Raw genomic sequence first — 18,247 nt, 5'->3', positions numbered from 1 at the left:
ACTTCAAACATATTACAAAACAAAACTGAATGAGGCCTTGCAATGCAGGCCGAGCATTAGCTAGATAATGGAATCATTTCAATATTAGTAATCTCTTATTTTTAGCTTTTTTTATATATTGCTTTATAAAGTCTAAATTACATACAGACCAGGTAAATAAGTATAAACTGGCAGAATAACGTCTGTCGGGATCTGAAAGTGATTTAAATTAATTTTCACATTTGACATTCAAATCAAGAAGACAATTACTAACTACGCCCTGTGTTCAGCCCGGGCAAGGCCGGGTATTGCAGCTAGTATATCATTAACGTTTATTAAAGTACCAGACACTTTTGCATTAAACCAAATAATAAATAATAGTTTAAAAAAACTAGAAAACACGCTTTTATAGAAAATTGAACTAAAAAATAGAAAATAAATTTTAATAAAACTGAATTTAAAATAGTGTAAAAAATGTATTTTATTTTAAAAAAAATAAAGCGTGGGGTGCATGGTGTCAATAGTTATAATTATTTTATTGACAGATATGAGTAGAAGGATTATCATTTTGATAATATATTAAAAAGCACCCCACGCTTTTTTTTTTAAATAAAATACTTTTTTTACAATATTTTTAATTCAATTTTATTAAAATTTCTTTTCTATTTTTTTAGTTCAATTTTCTATAAAAGCGCGTTTTTTAGTTTTTTTAAACTATTATTTATTTTCTACTTTTTAGTTTGGTTTATTTATAATTTAAAGTGATACTTCTTTATCGACGTATGAAAGAAATTTTATAACAATGTAAAAAAACTTGATAGTTATTACATCAATTACTATTAAAGTAGTTTTTGAATAGATATTGGCTGCAGTTAAAATAAAATCGATAAATATTGTTTTATCTTAGGAGTGTCTCTAGATGTGGCTCAATTTTTTATTTATTACATGACTTTACTATTAAAGTGATGAGTAGATATTGGCTGCTTCTAAAATATATATCCGATATATCGTGTTGAAGAACTACAGTACTAAATAATTTCAATATACTGCTATGAAAATCAATATATTCGGGAAGTCATTGATGTTTATTCTAAGTCAGCATATCTGATGGGTGACATCCTTTGTTTTCAAATGTCTCACAAAACATTTTCTCCCATTTGTTCCGGTCCGATTCCACTGTAAGTTTCATTTGCATGCAGTTGTACCAAACTACACTGGAGTATTCTAAGAAATGTTTTAAAATTTCTATTTTCTTTTTGTCTTCTTAGATTAGCAAACATTTACATTCTTTTTTGAAATCTTTAATCCACTGGTAAGCATTTGAGTTTCTGCCCGTGAATTTCTCAATCATGAAATCGTATGCAAATTTTCCCTAAATTTTGAGTTTCAGATATAGTTTTTTTTTTCTTCAAGAAATTTTTCTAACAGTTTTTCCAATTTTTTATTTGATCCACTAGGTATAGATTCAACACTTTTTGTTTTTTCCTCAATTTCGTCGAGGTAAAAATCCTTAAACTGTATGTTTTGCTCTTTATCCAAATATATTTTTGATATATCATCTGTCAAACTTATCCATACTTTCCGTGTTTGATGTCTTTTATTTAATGATTTACTGACTTTGGCATAGTTTGGAATATTTTTAACTTTTTGGTGTAGATTTGCAGGTTGGTGTTCGAGTGTAATTTCAAAAATTTGCCATCAGGTGAAGCTATTGAGGTTATGCATATGGTGTTTGATTTCCCATCTGCTGTTGGTTTCACAGCAAAATTAAACCTCAATTTTTCCATGTTTCGTGAAATATTTGCAGAAAATGTTGTTTTATAATAATGTTTCACTCTTGGTTAATTGGTAAAATGAAACAAATACATAATTGTGTTTCTCTATTGAACGAAAGAAACAACATTTAAAGCCCTTATTTCAGGGAATTTTGTTTTCATATTTTTACAAATATAGATAATATTCTCTTCAAGAAAGTATATTGTTCACAATAATCATAACCCACTCTCACTTTTCATTTAATTAAATGTCACAATATTTAGTAGGCTTTGTTTATATCGCACCAAAGACAAACTGAAAGAAAATAGTTCGCACATGAGCGAAATGCGAACTCTTTTCTTTCAGTTTGTCTTTGGCGCGATATAAACAAAGCCTACTAAATATTGTGAAATTTTATAAATTGACAAAAATCTTATTTTGCAAATTGAATAATGGAATAATCTTATCAAATTAGTGTATTGTCATCGTTCTTCGATAAATCTACAAAGTTTGAATGAAATCTGGCCGTTTAAAGTGGGTCAAAATCGCACCCAAAGGAGTCGGTTACAAACATACAAACATAAAGGTGAAGCTAATATAAAGCATGTAAAAATAAATCAATTATACTTATTTTGTAAACTTGTATTATTACCCTTTATTTTATTTGTTGAGAGAAAAACATGAAACAGTAAATTATAAAACCATTACAGAATGGCAATTTTAATTGTTAAAGATATTAACATTATCAAACAACACTTTAAAATAAATATCGCGCGCTTTCACGATTTTTGCTTTGCCTTTGGGTTCTAGCCGCGTCACATTGGAAGTTATTTCGACGTTGCGGAGTGCATTGCAGCCTCTATCTTTAGGGAAGCAGCAGCAGTCGTTTCTTACCTACTGTCAGTAACAGTAAGTAGTAGGTTACTGACGAACAGTAGGTAGTAGGTTACTGAGAGTAACAGTAGGTAAGAAGCGACTTCTGCTGCTGCCCTGAAGATGGAGGCTGCAACGCACTCCGAAACGTCGGAAAGAACTTCCATTGTGACGCGGCTAGAACCCAGAAGACAAGAACATTTATTAAAATGTTTCTAGTTGATTTGATAACTTAAAGTATTTTAGTAAATTCTTGATTATTACCATAATGTTCCTGATTTGTTATGAAGTCGCTTGAAATCTCGATTATCAATGACTCCGACATCTTATCATGTTTATCATTGGCCAAACATTATTAAATTTGCAAGAGGAGTTACCTCACAGAATGTGCCAGCCAATTTCAAACTTACCATACATAGTTTATCAAATACAGACACAAATACAGACTTATTAGTACCTCTGGCCTGCGCCTCTTTTTCCTGTATGCTGATAAAAACAATCTGGCTTTGCTAGATTTCCGAGCCACTGATAGCTACACTTCCTTCTTCTGGCGAGTTGCGAACCTCAGTTTTGGGACAGCTCCACAGCAGGTAGTAACCCCCACCCCCTGCACTCTTCCCTATTGTTGTTGTCAGGCTCGGGCAGAGTCCTGCGCCCAGCAGGGGTCAGCTTAGCAGCTCCACAGGGGGGAGGGCTCTCGCTGTCTACACCTCTTCTTCCCTTCTCTGCCTCCCACCCAGTTTCCCGCGCGACGATCATCTTTTTGGCCCAGCAATGTGTGCATTACTTTAGAAATACATAATTTTCATCAAATATCTTAATTACGACAGTGAAAACACAGAAAGAAATTTATTTTATAAGGTCAACACTATGTTTCCAATGAAAAATATTTATGAAATATTCAATTAAAACTTCTGAAAATCACACTGAAAACAGCTCAGAAACAGTACTTTCAATGCGGGATAAAACTTATTTAATCACAAAAATTTAAAAAAATTATTCAATAGAAACCTTCCTTATACCTTTCTATATTTTTCAAAATTTTTTATTTCTTTTCAGTCTTAAAATTACGCCATTGAGACTTGGAACCGCGAGACCCTGCAGCACACAATTTTAGCAGCTGTGATAAATCCTCTTAATGTCACAAATTAAAATTTTATATAATTATAAATGCCTTTAGTGTGTGTGTGTTTTTTTTGTTTTATTTTTATTGGCTTGCACTGGTTGTTTGAGAATTTTCATGATTCAGTGTCACAGTATTGTAACTACATGTTGACTTGCAGGGCTTGAAAACTATGACATTAGCAACCAAAAGCAAAGTGGAGAAAGCATTCAACTGCTGTCTTGTGGAAAGTATAAAAGTGGGCAACACAACAATATCACCGCTGAACCCTGCATGTAATGTGAGTACCAGAGGTTGCTTGCAAAATGAACAGTACTGTATTCTACTCACTCCTATCTTGAGTTTGAGTTTGGGTGGACATTGGCACTCCGGAGGCTCAGATTGTCCAATCCTAGCCTCAGATCGTTCACTCCTAGCCAATTTCAGGGACTCAAGAAAGCCTAACTAGTTGGGTTATCTCTTTTTACTCTGACGAATACTAAAAATTAGGTTCTGATAGCACAGCTTGTAGATATTAAATTTGAATACAGTTGAATCTTTTTTGTTTGTTTACATCCTAAGAGTTAACATTGTCTTGCATTTCACAATACACCAATTTACTGTTTTTTTTTTTTTTGTTTTTTTTCATCTAATGCCAATGAAGTCTGAATTTACATCTTTTATTACTTATCTACCCCATTTGTTTCTTGGTCTCTTGAGAAGTTTAATAAAGAGGTTTCATTGCATTATGCCTTGATTCATACTCACTAAGCTAAGTAAAAATTTATTAATTAAGTTTTTAAATGCATGTGTGGTTCTTTAAAGTCATAAGAATGTGATTGGAACGTACAGGAGGTAGGATGAAATACATGCCACTTATCCCGTTGCACCATTAGAGTTCAAGCGTGATATTTTTTTCATAAACTTGCATGATCGTGGTTCCACCACATCTTCTGTTGCACCATTGTGTTTCGGGCGCCGAACGAAATATCTGCGGGAACTTCGAGAATAACCAACCGAACTGCCTGTCCATGGACAGTGATTTTGGATTGATACTGCGCAAGCAGACTTGTCCGGAATTTTTACGGACTTTATGTGAGTTATTTCTTTAATCAGGCATAAATATTAAAGAATTTTTTTTACAAATTTAAGTTTAATGAAAAATATTTTCTGTCTAGGGTTACAATTAATTAATTTTCTTGAGAAATATTGATATTTTAAATGTTTAAAATGCTCTTTATTTTATTTTTAATGGTTTAATAATGTTTTTATTTGTTTATTTATTTAAAAAAAAAGGCAAAATTACTTTTCCTATTATAGAGGTGTTTTTTAACAAACCCTATTCATGTTTGAGACAATTCGTTTTTAACAAGAAATTTTCTTGAAAATTAAGAAAAAAAAACTTTTATTATTTGTATTATGTAGTTTGGGAAAGGCATGAGTAGTTACTTGTGTGTTATCGAGCCAGGTGACGTAGTAGTAAGTCATTGGACTCGTGTGTTAGAGGACCCGGGTTCGAATGATCGAACTCCCGGTTCGGCCATCCTGATTCCTCTTTGACAAGGTTTCCTGAAATAACTCTAGGCGAATGTTGGGGTGGTTCATGACTACAGACCATCATCAGGGTGTCTGCAGGTCATGAAAGTTACGACTGTCATGAACAAGTAAGGAAACTGGAGGAATGGAAAAAGTCCTGAAAAGTACAATATATTGGGGAATAGTAACAGGTTAGGTACGGAGAAAAAAAGTTGAACTAGTAAATTTCAGAGGTTATCAGTGTTAATTTTTTTTTTCAATTTATTTTATTTCCTCTAATATTTTTCTTTGAATCTTTTTCCTCAAATATTGAATCCTTTGAATACTAAGAATTTTTAGGTATTTGAGGATTTGACTGACCCACCCCTACTGCTAACTTAAAAATTGGCATATTCGTGCGAATATTAGATTGAGTTCATATTGCAAATTGCTTGTGTTTGATTTTGCTTTTATTTGTAAATATCTTGGTATGAAAAAAATTGTAAGAAAATATTTATTTAATGATTCTGAAAAAGTTCTGGAATTGGTTCACCAGGTTTCATAGACACCATATCCTGGTTTCCCGGAACTGTGTTGTTGAGTTTATCAGTCTCTGATGACCTCGCTGTCCACAAGACTTTAAGAGCAAATTTGAAAATGTAATGTGTGTGACAGATTGTGATTTTACTTGTTCCAGGGCTCTTTGCCATCATGCACGGAGAAACTGCAGGATACCATCAACTACGCTTTCAAGCTGTGTGGAGGGATCGGTATGTTCTTCAGCTTCACTGAGGTAAGGTTGCCTGCATTGAAACCATCCTTTATAAATGCATGCAGTACTAATTTATTTATTTAGTGGGTTTATGGATTTGTAACTAAACAATGTGGATTGTGGAGGAATAGTTTTGACCTTGTATCTCAGGACTGCTTCCTTCTCTTGAGAAATTGCTGGCTAATTGGTATGTGGGAATTTGGTAGAGCAAACACACATTGTTTGCATTGTGATGGAGTTGTAATATTTCCAAAGCCTGTAGTACAGATGTTAATCCATTGTTTTTTTTTGAGATTATTAAAAAAATTATGAACTTGCAATTGCACCCCAGCTAAATGCAACAGTAACATGGTTTGATTTTTTGTTTAAAACAATAGAAAACACTTTTTTTTATTAACTCTGCTAGTTTGGTTGGCAGTGCCACTTATGCATACACACTTATCTCTTTCGTTCTTTTTTCTTTTGCTCTCTCTCCATTTTTATCCTTCATTCTTTATATTCTCTCGTCCCCATATATATTTCTCTTTCTCTTTCTCTACCTTCTTTATCATTTCCTGTATTATTGTTTGTTTTCTTTCTCTCTCTCAGCCTTCATCTGCACAAAAATAAAATTAATTTCAGATCTCTAAAGAAATGTTTGTATAATGAAGTATTATTGTAACGAGGTACGCAGACTCAGGCTGAAAAATAATGGGTAAATAATTATACCAAACAATTAAAATAATTAAATGCTTTGCTGTTTGTGTAGGTTAGGTAGAGCTGGTACCTCTGGATCTGGAAAGAAATCAGCCTCATGTACAGGAAGCATTAGTTTATATATCTGAAATGAAAACACTAAAATTATATATATAGTTTATATAAAACTTAACGTCCCACCAGAAATAGCATCAGTGTTTTGTACAATCAATCTGGCTTATATAGCCAGCACATATGGCTGTTCCTATGGCACAATAATTTCGGTAAAATATAGGAGAGACTGTACAGTCAAAGCATGTAATGCTTAAATGATAATTTAATAATGTTCTTACTATATATGTAAATCCTGATATTATTTTTTAATTTTAAATTTGTTTATATATTTTTATAATTTTTAAATAGTTTTTTTTGATTGATTAGTTAAGTTCTGTATAAAGTGTTAATTTTTTGTGGAGTGTAGTATTTAGCATAAACTTGAATGTTTTTGCTGTACATGTGCTAATCTATACTAAAAGCTGAAGAGTTTGTTTGTTTGGTTGTTTGTTTGAACGCGCTAATCTCAGGATCCACTGGTCCGATTTGAAAAATTCTTTCAGTGTTGGATAGTACATTTATCGAGGAATATTATATTATCAATAACATTAGGGATCCTTACTAAAAGTCCAATTTAGAATCAAATGCATTGGAGGGGGTTAGATACAACATGCAGTACACGTACAAAATGTGTGTTGACAATGCTGCAGGTGCTAGAAGTTTATTTCCTATTGCCTATTAACATTGTTGCCACGCACTAGATGCCTTATCATTCTTAATTTTCCCATACAAGTAAAAAACACCCGTGTGATATTAACAACGAAGCAATCAGTACCATATAGAATACATAGAGATAGTGTGAGGTATATATGTAGATATAAAGAGATAAATACAGATAGAGAGATACATAGATATTTAGGACTATAGATGTAGATAGAGATAAATTTATATTTAGAGACATGGATAGATTATTTTTATATGTGTAACTACTTCAAACATATTACAAAACAAAACTGAATGAGGCATTGCAATGCATAATGGAATCTTTTCAATATTAGTAATCCCTTATTTTTAATTTTTATTTTTCCTATATTGCTTTATAGAGTCTAGATTACATACAGACCAGGTAAATATAACTATAAACTGGCAGAACAACGTCTGTTGGGATCTGAAAGTGATATAAATCATTTTGCACACTTGACATTCAAATTAAGAAGACAATTACTAACTACATCTGATCTCTAAACAGTTCCCCTTCACCCTGTGTTCAGCCCGGGCAACGCTGGGTACTGCAGCTAGTGTATGCATAAATGTGTTTACTGATGGGTGTGCTAGGTAGTAGGCAGCACTGCATAATAAACTTGATGAACTAGTTATGTACATGATATCTGCAGGTCAGGAAAGTCTCAAAAGTCACAAAAAAAGTAATGAAAATCAAGGAACTGGTCATGAAAGTCATGAGAAGTCATTACATAAACAGCAGTGGTGCTAGAAGTCAAGAAACTTTAATAATTTCCATTGTTAACTCACTTAGTTTTTAGTTGCAAACTAGTAGTTGGAGGCTGTCCACCTAAATTATGTGGGAATGATCTCTGAAACTGTTACAGCTTTCCAACTTAAAAATAGTTTTGATTTGTTCCTGTGCATTTTAGAATATTTTGTATTATATTTGCTCATACATATTTATTTTTGTGTATATATGTTTTAAAATCACCCTTCAATAAAAAAAATGCATGGGAAAATTTTATTGAAAGTTCATGAAAAAGTCCTGAAATTAGTTCACCAGGTATTTGTAGACATTATGATATAGTAATCTTTTAACAGGAATGAACAGTGTTGTGCCTACAGTTCTTGCATGTACTTGAAATCTTTTTCAAACTTCAAGTGCAAAAGGAGACTGACTGGCTGGTGTTAAAATAATCTTGACTTTGTACCAGCTTGTAGCTCTCACCTGTGATGAATGATGGGTACGGGATAATCACATGTTGCTACATACTTAGTTTTCTGCTTCTTTCATTTGTATAAATTATAAGATATTTGGATAATAGGATGTGTTAAATGTTAATCAAGATAAATGGATGTGATAAGTTACAGACGTGTAAAATGACTTTGTTTTGGTTGTTTTAAAGTCAGGGTAAGTGGTAAGTGTGGTAATAATTTTTTTTTTCAAATTGATTTTGTTTGAAGTCACCAATTTTCAGTAAGACTGAGGATGGTGTTTTGAGACATTAGTGGCTGTACATAACAGTATTAAAATTTCTTGGTGCTGTAGTTTGCTTTCAAACGAGTAGTGTACATATTTCAAGCGCATAAAACAGAATGAATGAAATCTAATTGGTAACTTTTGTTTGCAGTTTGTGGGCGTTTGGTTGACGGTGCGCTACCGGAACCAGAAAGATCCTAGGGCTAACCCCAGTGCTTTCCTCTAATCTCTTAATGCACAGTCCGGGGTCTGTGGTGTCTGGTTTCTGCTGTGTAGGTAAATGCCTGCAGTGTTCCTTCTCTCTTCTCCTTCAGACTGTGCTAACACTTGGTAGTTGGCAGTACTGCATGTGTGCCTAGGACCCACTGGCTACCTTGTTAGCCTTTTAAGAGGTTTATGATATTACTTTTGTGATTGTGCTAACTCGTAATTGATAGTTGTGATCATTTCAAAAAAATTGTGTTCATGAAAAATTTTTCAAAAGTATATTTATTTTACAAAATAATTACAGTAAGTAGTATGTATATTTATTCTTGATTTTAATTTTCTACTTCTGCTTTCAAAATATATAAACGTTTTGATAAAATTCTGAGGAAAAATTACAAAATTTTATTGTAGCCAAAAATTTTTTCCACAATGCATAAGAATAAAAAAAACACTATTTTTATAGGTCTCAGTAATTAGGATTCTGATTATAAAGTGTAACCAAATTTAATTAGAGAAATTCACACTAGTTTTCATTTTGTATTTTTTTTTATTTTTAAGTTAATCTTGCTTGTACATAAATCTTTTTGTATTTACAATTTTTGCTTTTTTATTTACAAGCGGTGGTGTTGGTTGACTTGCTAAATGTTCCTCAGATTGTTTTTATTTAGTGTGTGATATGCAGTATGTATCTGGCATCCAAAGTTGCTTCTAAAGCATTTTCTTAACATAGCAAAATATTTAAGTGATGTTCATCTTTGACTTTAATTCAAATAGAAAAAATGGGCTTTGCACCCCTATAAGTTCCATTTCCTTTTATAAGATTTTTTCTTTCATGTTTTAACATCTTCATCTGCTTCCTAAAATTTCCTGACCTTTAGGTTTATGTACCAGTCATCATGACCTGTAGGGTATCATTCACATTTCCCTGGTAATTGTGTTGTTGCCCAAGGAAGCTGGGCTAGCCAATGAAACTTAGTTTTCATGGGAAAAAAAAAAAAGTATTTTCTTTCCACATTCGTACCATTTTTACAAGCACACTACCAGACTGTGTATTTCTGTTTTTAACTTAAATAGTTGTTATTTGTAGATTCCTACCTCAGATTTCTTTTATAAATAAGTAATTTTATACTTGGAGGTGCATTCACAAAGTAAGTTTACAGAAACACAATTTGCTGGAAATGTTATCGCGACAGATACAACACATGTTCAGCCATTTTTCAACATTTTTGCCACCGGATTTGAGGCATTTGTCGTGCTGTGTGACCAACTTTTGCATACCTGTGCCACAGAAGTCTGCCGCCTGGGGTTGGAACTACTGTATGACAACCATACAATGTCTGTGTTGTTCTCAAAACGCTGACACTGACTGGACAGTAATTTCTTGAGATGCAGGGAAAGATAGGAATCACTGAGAGCAAGGTCCAGGCTGTAGGTGTCCCACTGCACTTATAATCCTGCACACTTCTTTGACCTGTTGGAAATTGTCTGCACCAGCAACACACCATCTGCTTGCTCATGACGTTAGGCCCATAGACCCGGCACAGCCGATGATAATTTTGATCGGCGCTATACTCTGCATGCAAAAAGCAAGTGTGATGATGCTACTGTGAGAATGTGGGAAGTACAGTTGCCCCATTCTACGTCATTGCTCTATCAACGTATGCGCGATCGCTTTGCACAGCATAAGGCTTGCTAGCTGTGGGACGAGTGGGAAACTTACTTTGTGGATGTGCCTCGTATAAACAGTCTCAGCATTTAGTACAAATCTATTGTCATAAATGGCTGTGTTTGCTAACACATCACGCTCATGTGGCAAAGTTTGCCGAATCAAGCAGGTTGGAACCCACTGTGTATAAGCCTCTATGCGTAAGTGTGTGTCGTTAAACCCAACATTGCTTTTGAAGTTTAAGTTATTGTTAGGTTACCTAACAAGTAAATATTCCACTAAACATTCATCCACAAGAGTTTTAAATTTAAAATATAATCATGATGCACAGCATGCATGATACATATATCAGTGAAATATGTACTGGGTTTACTTTTTTCTTGTGGTATTGTTTAATTACTGTTTTATAAATTAAAATGATACACAATCTTTGAAAATTTGTCAGATGAGTGATCATGTCATGTCTGAGAGTCGTCAAAGTCAGCATGCCAAGAGCTCTGTAAATACTAGAAATTTTTGTGTGTTAGATTGGATTAATGTGTGGTTAAGATATTGGCTAGCGTTGAAGCAAAACAATTAATTTGCTTTTTTAACAACTTAGTAACAGTAATAAATTTGGATAACGTGATAGTTTAACTCAGGTGGGTAATGCATGACTTTGAATAGCTATGCATGTAACTAACTAATTTCAGAATAAGTTAATCATAGTTACATGTTATTCTTGGCGAGCACTTGTGGTAAATTCATGTAAAATGCTGCCTGACATAAACTTCAGCAGTTTTAATGTACTGTTTTAATATACATCATTAATTGTTGTGTTTTGTTGCAGGTGATAGCGGCGGTCGTTGCTTATAGATATCGAAACCAGTTCCCCAGACATGATAAAACAGCAAGTGCCATTATTCCAAAGCCCACTTATATGTACTAGCATTTTTGTCAACTTTTATGTGTTATGAATTTGTGGTGTTGCCGCAACAGTTGATGTAAGCAGTTTTACAGTCCTATTTGATTTTACTATTATTATTATTGTTATGATTTTTATTGTTACTTGTTAAATAATATATTTTTGTTTAGTAACAACTTATGAACAAAGAATCTTCCAAATCAAAATATCATGCAGATATTTGAAACTTTGGTGTGGTACGGTAGTGATTTGGGAATCATGTGTGCATGCATATATATTACTTTTAAACTTCAACTATTGAAAACTCAAGTTTTTCTCAAAAGATGTCAGCATATAGAACAAGTGTGTAGTAACACATAGTGTTTGCATTCTTTTCCAAGTATGTCAGAATATTAAATGCCTTGCTTGTCATGCACTAGTACAGTGACACTGATAATGTGTAGTCAACGCTGAACACTACTTTTCCTTACAAAATGTTTAACGTAATTTACTCAGGGGCTTTTTTGTAATTTGATCCATTAAGTCTGATTAATGTTTCTATGTAAAGTTTGTAGCCACTAATGTATAGTGCTGTGAGGGGATTTTGAACGGAACTAGGAATCAATTATGTGGGACTGAATTTGGCTTTGGGAAGTAGGCTGTCCCCATTGCAAACAATATTAGACTGCGTATAGGTTGTTTTGTAGATTTGAAATTCAGTGACGGGCTATTATGTGAAGTCACGACTCGGCTGTTGCGTTAACACTTGCAACTAAGTTATGTACATGGTCATAACGCTTAGTTAGTTGTTCTTGTGACTTGTCTTGTTTATATAAATACATGTATGGTACATATTGGGTGAATCGTGATGCTGAAAAACCTAATTTATTACCTATGTGAAGAAATGCCGCAAGAAACAAATAATAATCAAACTGTAGTGTAGGGGAGTTGTATAAATGGGGAGAGTCTTAATTTTAGTTTGGCTGTCATGTATAGCAAATAGTAGATACCCGATGTGCGAAACATGTATTAATAAAGAGCATTTACAGCAGAGGGAACATGTTTTTTGGAAACTGTATTTTTTTTTTCAACACATTAAGCCACTTGCTATGACAAAAATTGTATACACTTGGTTGTACATCAGAGAAATTGTTTTATTGCGTAGTAACAATTGCTTTTGCTTTTGTCTTGCCCTTGCTGAAGTCAGTATGGAGAGGTTAGTTAGGTCTACATAGTAGAAAGACTAGAAAGTTATATATATATTTTTTTTTTGTAAATTACCAAGCATTGTGGTGTGTATTGTTGGAAGTGGAGTTGCATGGCGTTGTAAGAGATAATACTGTGAGAAACCATTAAAGGGTTTGCTTAGTCGAATAGCTAATGTATGTGCAAAACTTCATTCTGTTTACGAGAACCACTCATTCATTACTTTTATTGGTTTTCTTCACGTAATATGTCAATCCCCGCATCACACTTACAAAAATGGATGGGGAAAAAAAATAATAAAATAAATAATTTTGGGTGTGGTTTTTATTGTACCTAGTGCTAATGGCAGAATATTTCATATTTAGGAAAAGCATAGCTGAATATGCAACTCTGAAGAGTCAGTTTTTGTTAGTATACATCAAACTGATTAGTAAAAATTTTCATGTCACTGTTAAGGTACATTTCTTGGACATTGACAATAATAAAAAAAAGGACTTAGAATTTTTTAATTAAAAAAAATATAATCAACCCAAAGCTAAGTTGCAATAGCTTCTTAATAGAGAAAGAAAAGAGTAAATCTTAAGATTATTATGTAGCAACATAGAGGCAATTTTATCACTTTTAGCTAGGGCTAGAAGTAGGACAGCCCACAGATAGAGCTAACGTTCGGTCAAAATGATAGTGTATTTTTCCACTGTTTCAAATGCCCAAGTTTGTTTTCGAAAACTGGCAATATGTGATTTCCTAAATTTAAATACTTGTCTCGAAACCATTTATTGAATTAATTTTACCTAAATTATGTTTAGTTTATTTTTTGACGAATATTTTTCTTTTATTTTACAGAAAATAAACTCATAAAATATTTAACTTTCAATTTCAAAATGCATTTTCAGCTGTTAATTTTTATGGGTCAAACCATCACATATTTTATATTTAGAATGATATAAAAATATATATTAATTTATAATAATAACTATGTTTGGAATTGATAAATTGTTTTTAATTTTTTTAAAAATAAATAACACTTGTCAAAATATTACAAATAATGAAATACAAACCACTGCTACTTTAGTTTTGAGGTTTTACTGTGAACTATATTGATTATTGGTATTTTAAATAATACAAATGATAATAAAACAGCTGCATTTGGTCATGTGATTTAAAAACATTATAGTCGCTGTATATGATTGTGATGTGTAACAGCAGTAAGTGCAAAGTGCACTTTTAGATGTTCTCAGTTCTAAATGTTCATCAGCATGTTGTCTTGCCAGCCTTTTTGGACTGCCATCGAAGACTGACATACATCATTATTAAAGTAGCTAATTACATCAACCCTTGAAATTTGCATAGATTCTTGTCAAATGCACTGGACAATATGTCTTACTCTTGTTTCTAGGGTATTGGTACACACTGTCAGTAAACTCATTCTGTTCTGAAGATCTCTCTTTCCTAGTCATTTTCATAATGTTTTTATTTTGTTTGTTTGGTTTGTGAGATAGGATGCAAAGGCTTGGAAAAAGTAGGTATTGCCATGTGAGTATTATGGAAGTTTCCAAGTACAGTATTTGTTTAAATGTGTTTCTTTCGAAACTCTCTGCATGTGGTGTGTTTCTTTCTGTATTTTTTTGGTTCACTATTCAAAATGGTCTATTGTATTTTCTTAAAATCATGATCATAGCTGATTAATTAAAAGATGTCACGACTTATATCATAAAGTTTTACTGTAGTGTAATTGTATGCCTGTAAGTCCACTTCCTCACCCCCATCCAAGAAGGTAATAAAGGATAAAAATAACATTAAACTGCGTGAAGTGAAACCATTTTGAACATATTTCTCCCCATTATTTGCTGAGATGCAGTAGAGAATTTTATTTTTCTGTGCATTTTATAGAGTATTGAATATTGATGTTCTAATTTATGAAGTAAGCTAGCTTTGTTTTATGTATTTATTATTAAATTTCTGTGTAGGTTCTTGTGTGAAGATTGCTTACACAATGATGAGAATTGTACTTTGGATGTAGCTCCATAAATGGGTGTACTGCATCAACAGTTTTTATAGTTTTTTTTTTGTGATAATGTGAGCTGTTTCTGAACACAGGTTCCTTGCAAGGTATGAAGATGAAAACTGATTGTAATTTTTTTCTAAAGAAATTGCCACGGGCATTAAAAATACAATTTTAGAACACCTGTTAAAGAAGTCTCAGAAACTACTTTCAGCCAAACAGCAAATCAGCTAGTAATGTTTCTTATAACATGTACTGTACACATGGGAAAACAAGGTTGACAGTATCTTTGCCCTTCAGAAATTAAAATGGGAGTTGCTACATTTTTTTCCCGCAATTAGTTTTATAACAATAAGCTGCAATATATTTTTACTATTAACAAGTACATTGAAATTAACAAAAACAGCTGGTCATTTTGAAATACTTTCAGGTAATCTATTTTCGCAAAATTCATACATAAATAAGTGTTGGGAAATAAATTTGAATTGCCTGAGAAATAGGAGATTTCTTTAGAAATATGTTCTAAAAATTTGTATGGAAGGATTAATCCTTAGTAATTACTTAAGGGGGGAAAATATGTAAATATTTTTTTTTAATGTAAGGAATCAAATTATTTACCAAGTGTTTGGAAACACTCTGCATGTTTTGTACAAGTACATCTCCAAAGTGTATGTCATCTGTTTATTTTGACAGCGATATTGTGTTTATGTTACATTCATGAATACTTTGTCTGTGTCATGCTGTTTTTAAATGCTTGCAAGTTTTTCCATTTAAGTTATGATAAGGGGTGAATACAATAATTTTTCACGTTCACCTGCTCAATAAACAAATTTTCAGATATTGGGTTATGCTGCAAGCTTGCATGAATAAAATGTGAAAATTGTAGGTTTTATTTCTTGAGGGCACATCATATAGTTTTCAATATCTATTCCAGACATGTCAGTATGTGTTTGTTCCCTCACAATTGTGGTTCATGACACAGATAGTCCTTGATCATAATGTGTATGTGATAGGGATGATGATCATGATTGTTTTACCTGGGTGTTCTTAGTCACTCTCCTCTACGTCGTCTGCCTTTTGATATATCTCAATGTCTCGCTTCATCCACTTTCGTTCAAGCTGGTAGCTCAATTACAGAGGCAGGCTTTCTCATCACCAGCTGTGTTAGGCAAGACTAACATGTGGACCTCGGGTTAGGCATCAAAATATTTTTGTTTGGTAAAAACTAAAGCCAGTATTGAGTGGCAACCGTGGAAAAAGTTGGTAGCAATTTTCTAGCTAGTACGAAAGACCTACACACAATTAAAAACTTTGGACATGTGACTTTGCGGTGTGACATTACGATGGTTACCACCATGTTGTTTCTTAAGGAGAATTTTGCTATCAACATCGTAAAGTTAAAGTTAATAACTCTTGTCTTTATGATTTCAAAAATTTAAAAGTAAAGTTTAATTCATGGTCAGACTGTCAAGAACCATTCACAGCCTAGCAAGCGATTTGCTTATGTGGCATTATCAAAATAAATTGTCGGACAAGATTTGATACCCTGGTGGGGTTAGAACCACAAAAGTAAAAGCAAAATTCATGTTTGTATTGTGTAAACACACCTTAATAACCTAAAATCAGTTTGTAAAGTCTTAAAAATAGTTTCAATTGTTTTATTTTTAAATTTAAATTATGAATAATCTATTATAGTAGGTACAATAAATATATTAAAACATAGCGTGTTGATTCTATTTTTTTTATAACTACATGAAAGTTTAACTGCTATGTGAGAACTCACACTGCTAGCGAAATGTGAAATATTAATAATTTTATAAACAGAAACTTTACTTGCATAATTCCAGATTGTTCTTGTCATAATTTAACATTTAAGAAATTTATTGGCAAGCAGGTTTTGTTTCATTCCATAATTTAATTTAATGCTAACTGACTGGTATTACATTTTGCTAACATAGGGTGACCAGATTTTTAAGTACACGAAGCAGCACACTCAACAAAAAATAGTGGCACATTTTAACAACTAATTTTCTCTGAAATATAATTTTCATTTGAATGAATAACTCATATTTCATCATGAAAAGGAAGGCAGGTATGGGAAAAAATAATCATGAGAGAACTGGAGCCTACATGCTCTTTATGTTTTGAGGAACTACATTTCTTAAACTGTATTTATCATTGGATGGTGGTTTGTGATAAAATCAGCACTTGGAAGGCTAAATAATATTTCATGAAAGTGTCAGTTTTTTTTTTTAATTAACAGACAATGCTGAGAAATAAACTAGAATATCATGCGAAAAGCAGATCATCTGGTCACCCTATGCTGGCAGTTATTGACAAATACTACTGTATTATGCTAAAATTGTACTAAGCCACACTTGGATTGTATATGATTGTGACTTTGTAATTTATTGATGTGTAACATCTTAGCTCTCGGTCTACTGCATTTTGTGAATGCGAAGGAAGTCGAGGAACAGAACTGTGTAACAACCAGGGTGCTGCCATCTGTGATGGATGGCGTGAACCACAGTTCATAAAGACAAGGGCAAACTTTATAGTATGAACTGTTTAGTGAATTTTAACAAGATGAGCAGTATTTTGATTAAATTCTTTGTCGAAAATCAGATCCAAAGCAGGGGTTTAGTATTTTTAAATTCTTGTTTGCTTTTATCAGAGCTGTTTTATTTTATAGTTTAACATTTTGCTCTGCAAATAAAATTATTTGATAATTGACGTAGCTGCTACTGCAGTAAATTCAGCATGTATGGAAACTACTTGTGATTTGCATCCAGAATTGTAGTTGAAAACACAATATGGATATATTTATCACACTCTGCATTATTTTAAAGAATTCTTTCAAAAATCATATTCAAGTTTCATTTTTTAAGTGTGTTTGCAACATGAGAAAACATGATTTTGCTTGTTTCCGAGGTTCGATGTTACACATCTCTGGCGAGTACTGAAATACTCGCTCACTTTTTTTTATTATAAGCTCTGTATTATTCTAAAATTCTCTTGTATTAGATTGTAATAGAGTTCTGCAATTCTAGTCTTTAGTGTGCCCATGTTCGGTAGAATGCTAAATAAATTATTACGATGTTAATGGAAACTTTATTTGTTCACCTTGTTTAAAGTGAAGGCCACCTGTATTACACACACATTTTTTAAAACTTGGCAGTGCTGCCACCCGCTTGGCAAGGAAACCTGTAGGAACATTTTCAGATACAAAGTTAATTTATGAAAAATAGTTTGTTAGCAAAATAAATTGTTATAATTATTGCAAATGCCTCTCTGGTTAAAGTAATGTACCCTATAAACAGTCTCATGCTTAGATTGCAGTACACTGCTTATGGCT

The 18,247-nt window shown here is 32.7% G+C and overlaps 1 protein-coding gene across 4 annotated transcripts in view; it reads left to right on the top strand.

Annotated features, from left to right (window-relative positions):
* Positions 1-17,995, top strand: part of LOC134533866 (tetraspanin-31) — a 29,777-nt gene extending 11,782 nt beyond the window's left edge. For 2 of the 4 annotated variants that reach the window (XM_063371571.1, XM_063371570.1), the window contains 3 exons: positions 3,891-4,010; positions 5,922-6,017; positions 11,631-17,995. In XM_063371571.1, the coding sequence (XP_063227641.1) occupies positions 3,891-4,010; positions 5,922-6,017; positions 11,631-11,729 (315 nt within the window). In that variant the 3' untranslated portion in view covers positions 11,730-17,995. Of the gene's footprint in view, positions 1-3,890; positions 4,011-5,921; positions 6,018-9,079; positions 9,205-11,630 lie in introns of all 4 variants that reach the window. The other 2 variants (XR_010075401.1, XM_063371572.1) reach the window with 2 other exon arrangements.
* The last annotated feature ends 252 nt before the right edge of the window (positions 17,996-18,247 follow it).

This window comes from Bacillus rossius, chromosome 7 (genome assembly GCF_032445375.1).
Source record: "Bacillus rossius redtenbacheri isolate Brsri chromosome 7, Brsri_v3, whole genome shotgun sequence".
Classification (NCBI taxonomy): Eukaryota; Metazoa; Arthropoda; class Insecta; order Phasmatodea; family Bacillidae; genus Bacillus; species Bacillus rossius.
Note: the sequence above shows the minus strand (reverse complement) of the source record. Positions and strands in the feature narration are given on the sequence as shown.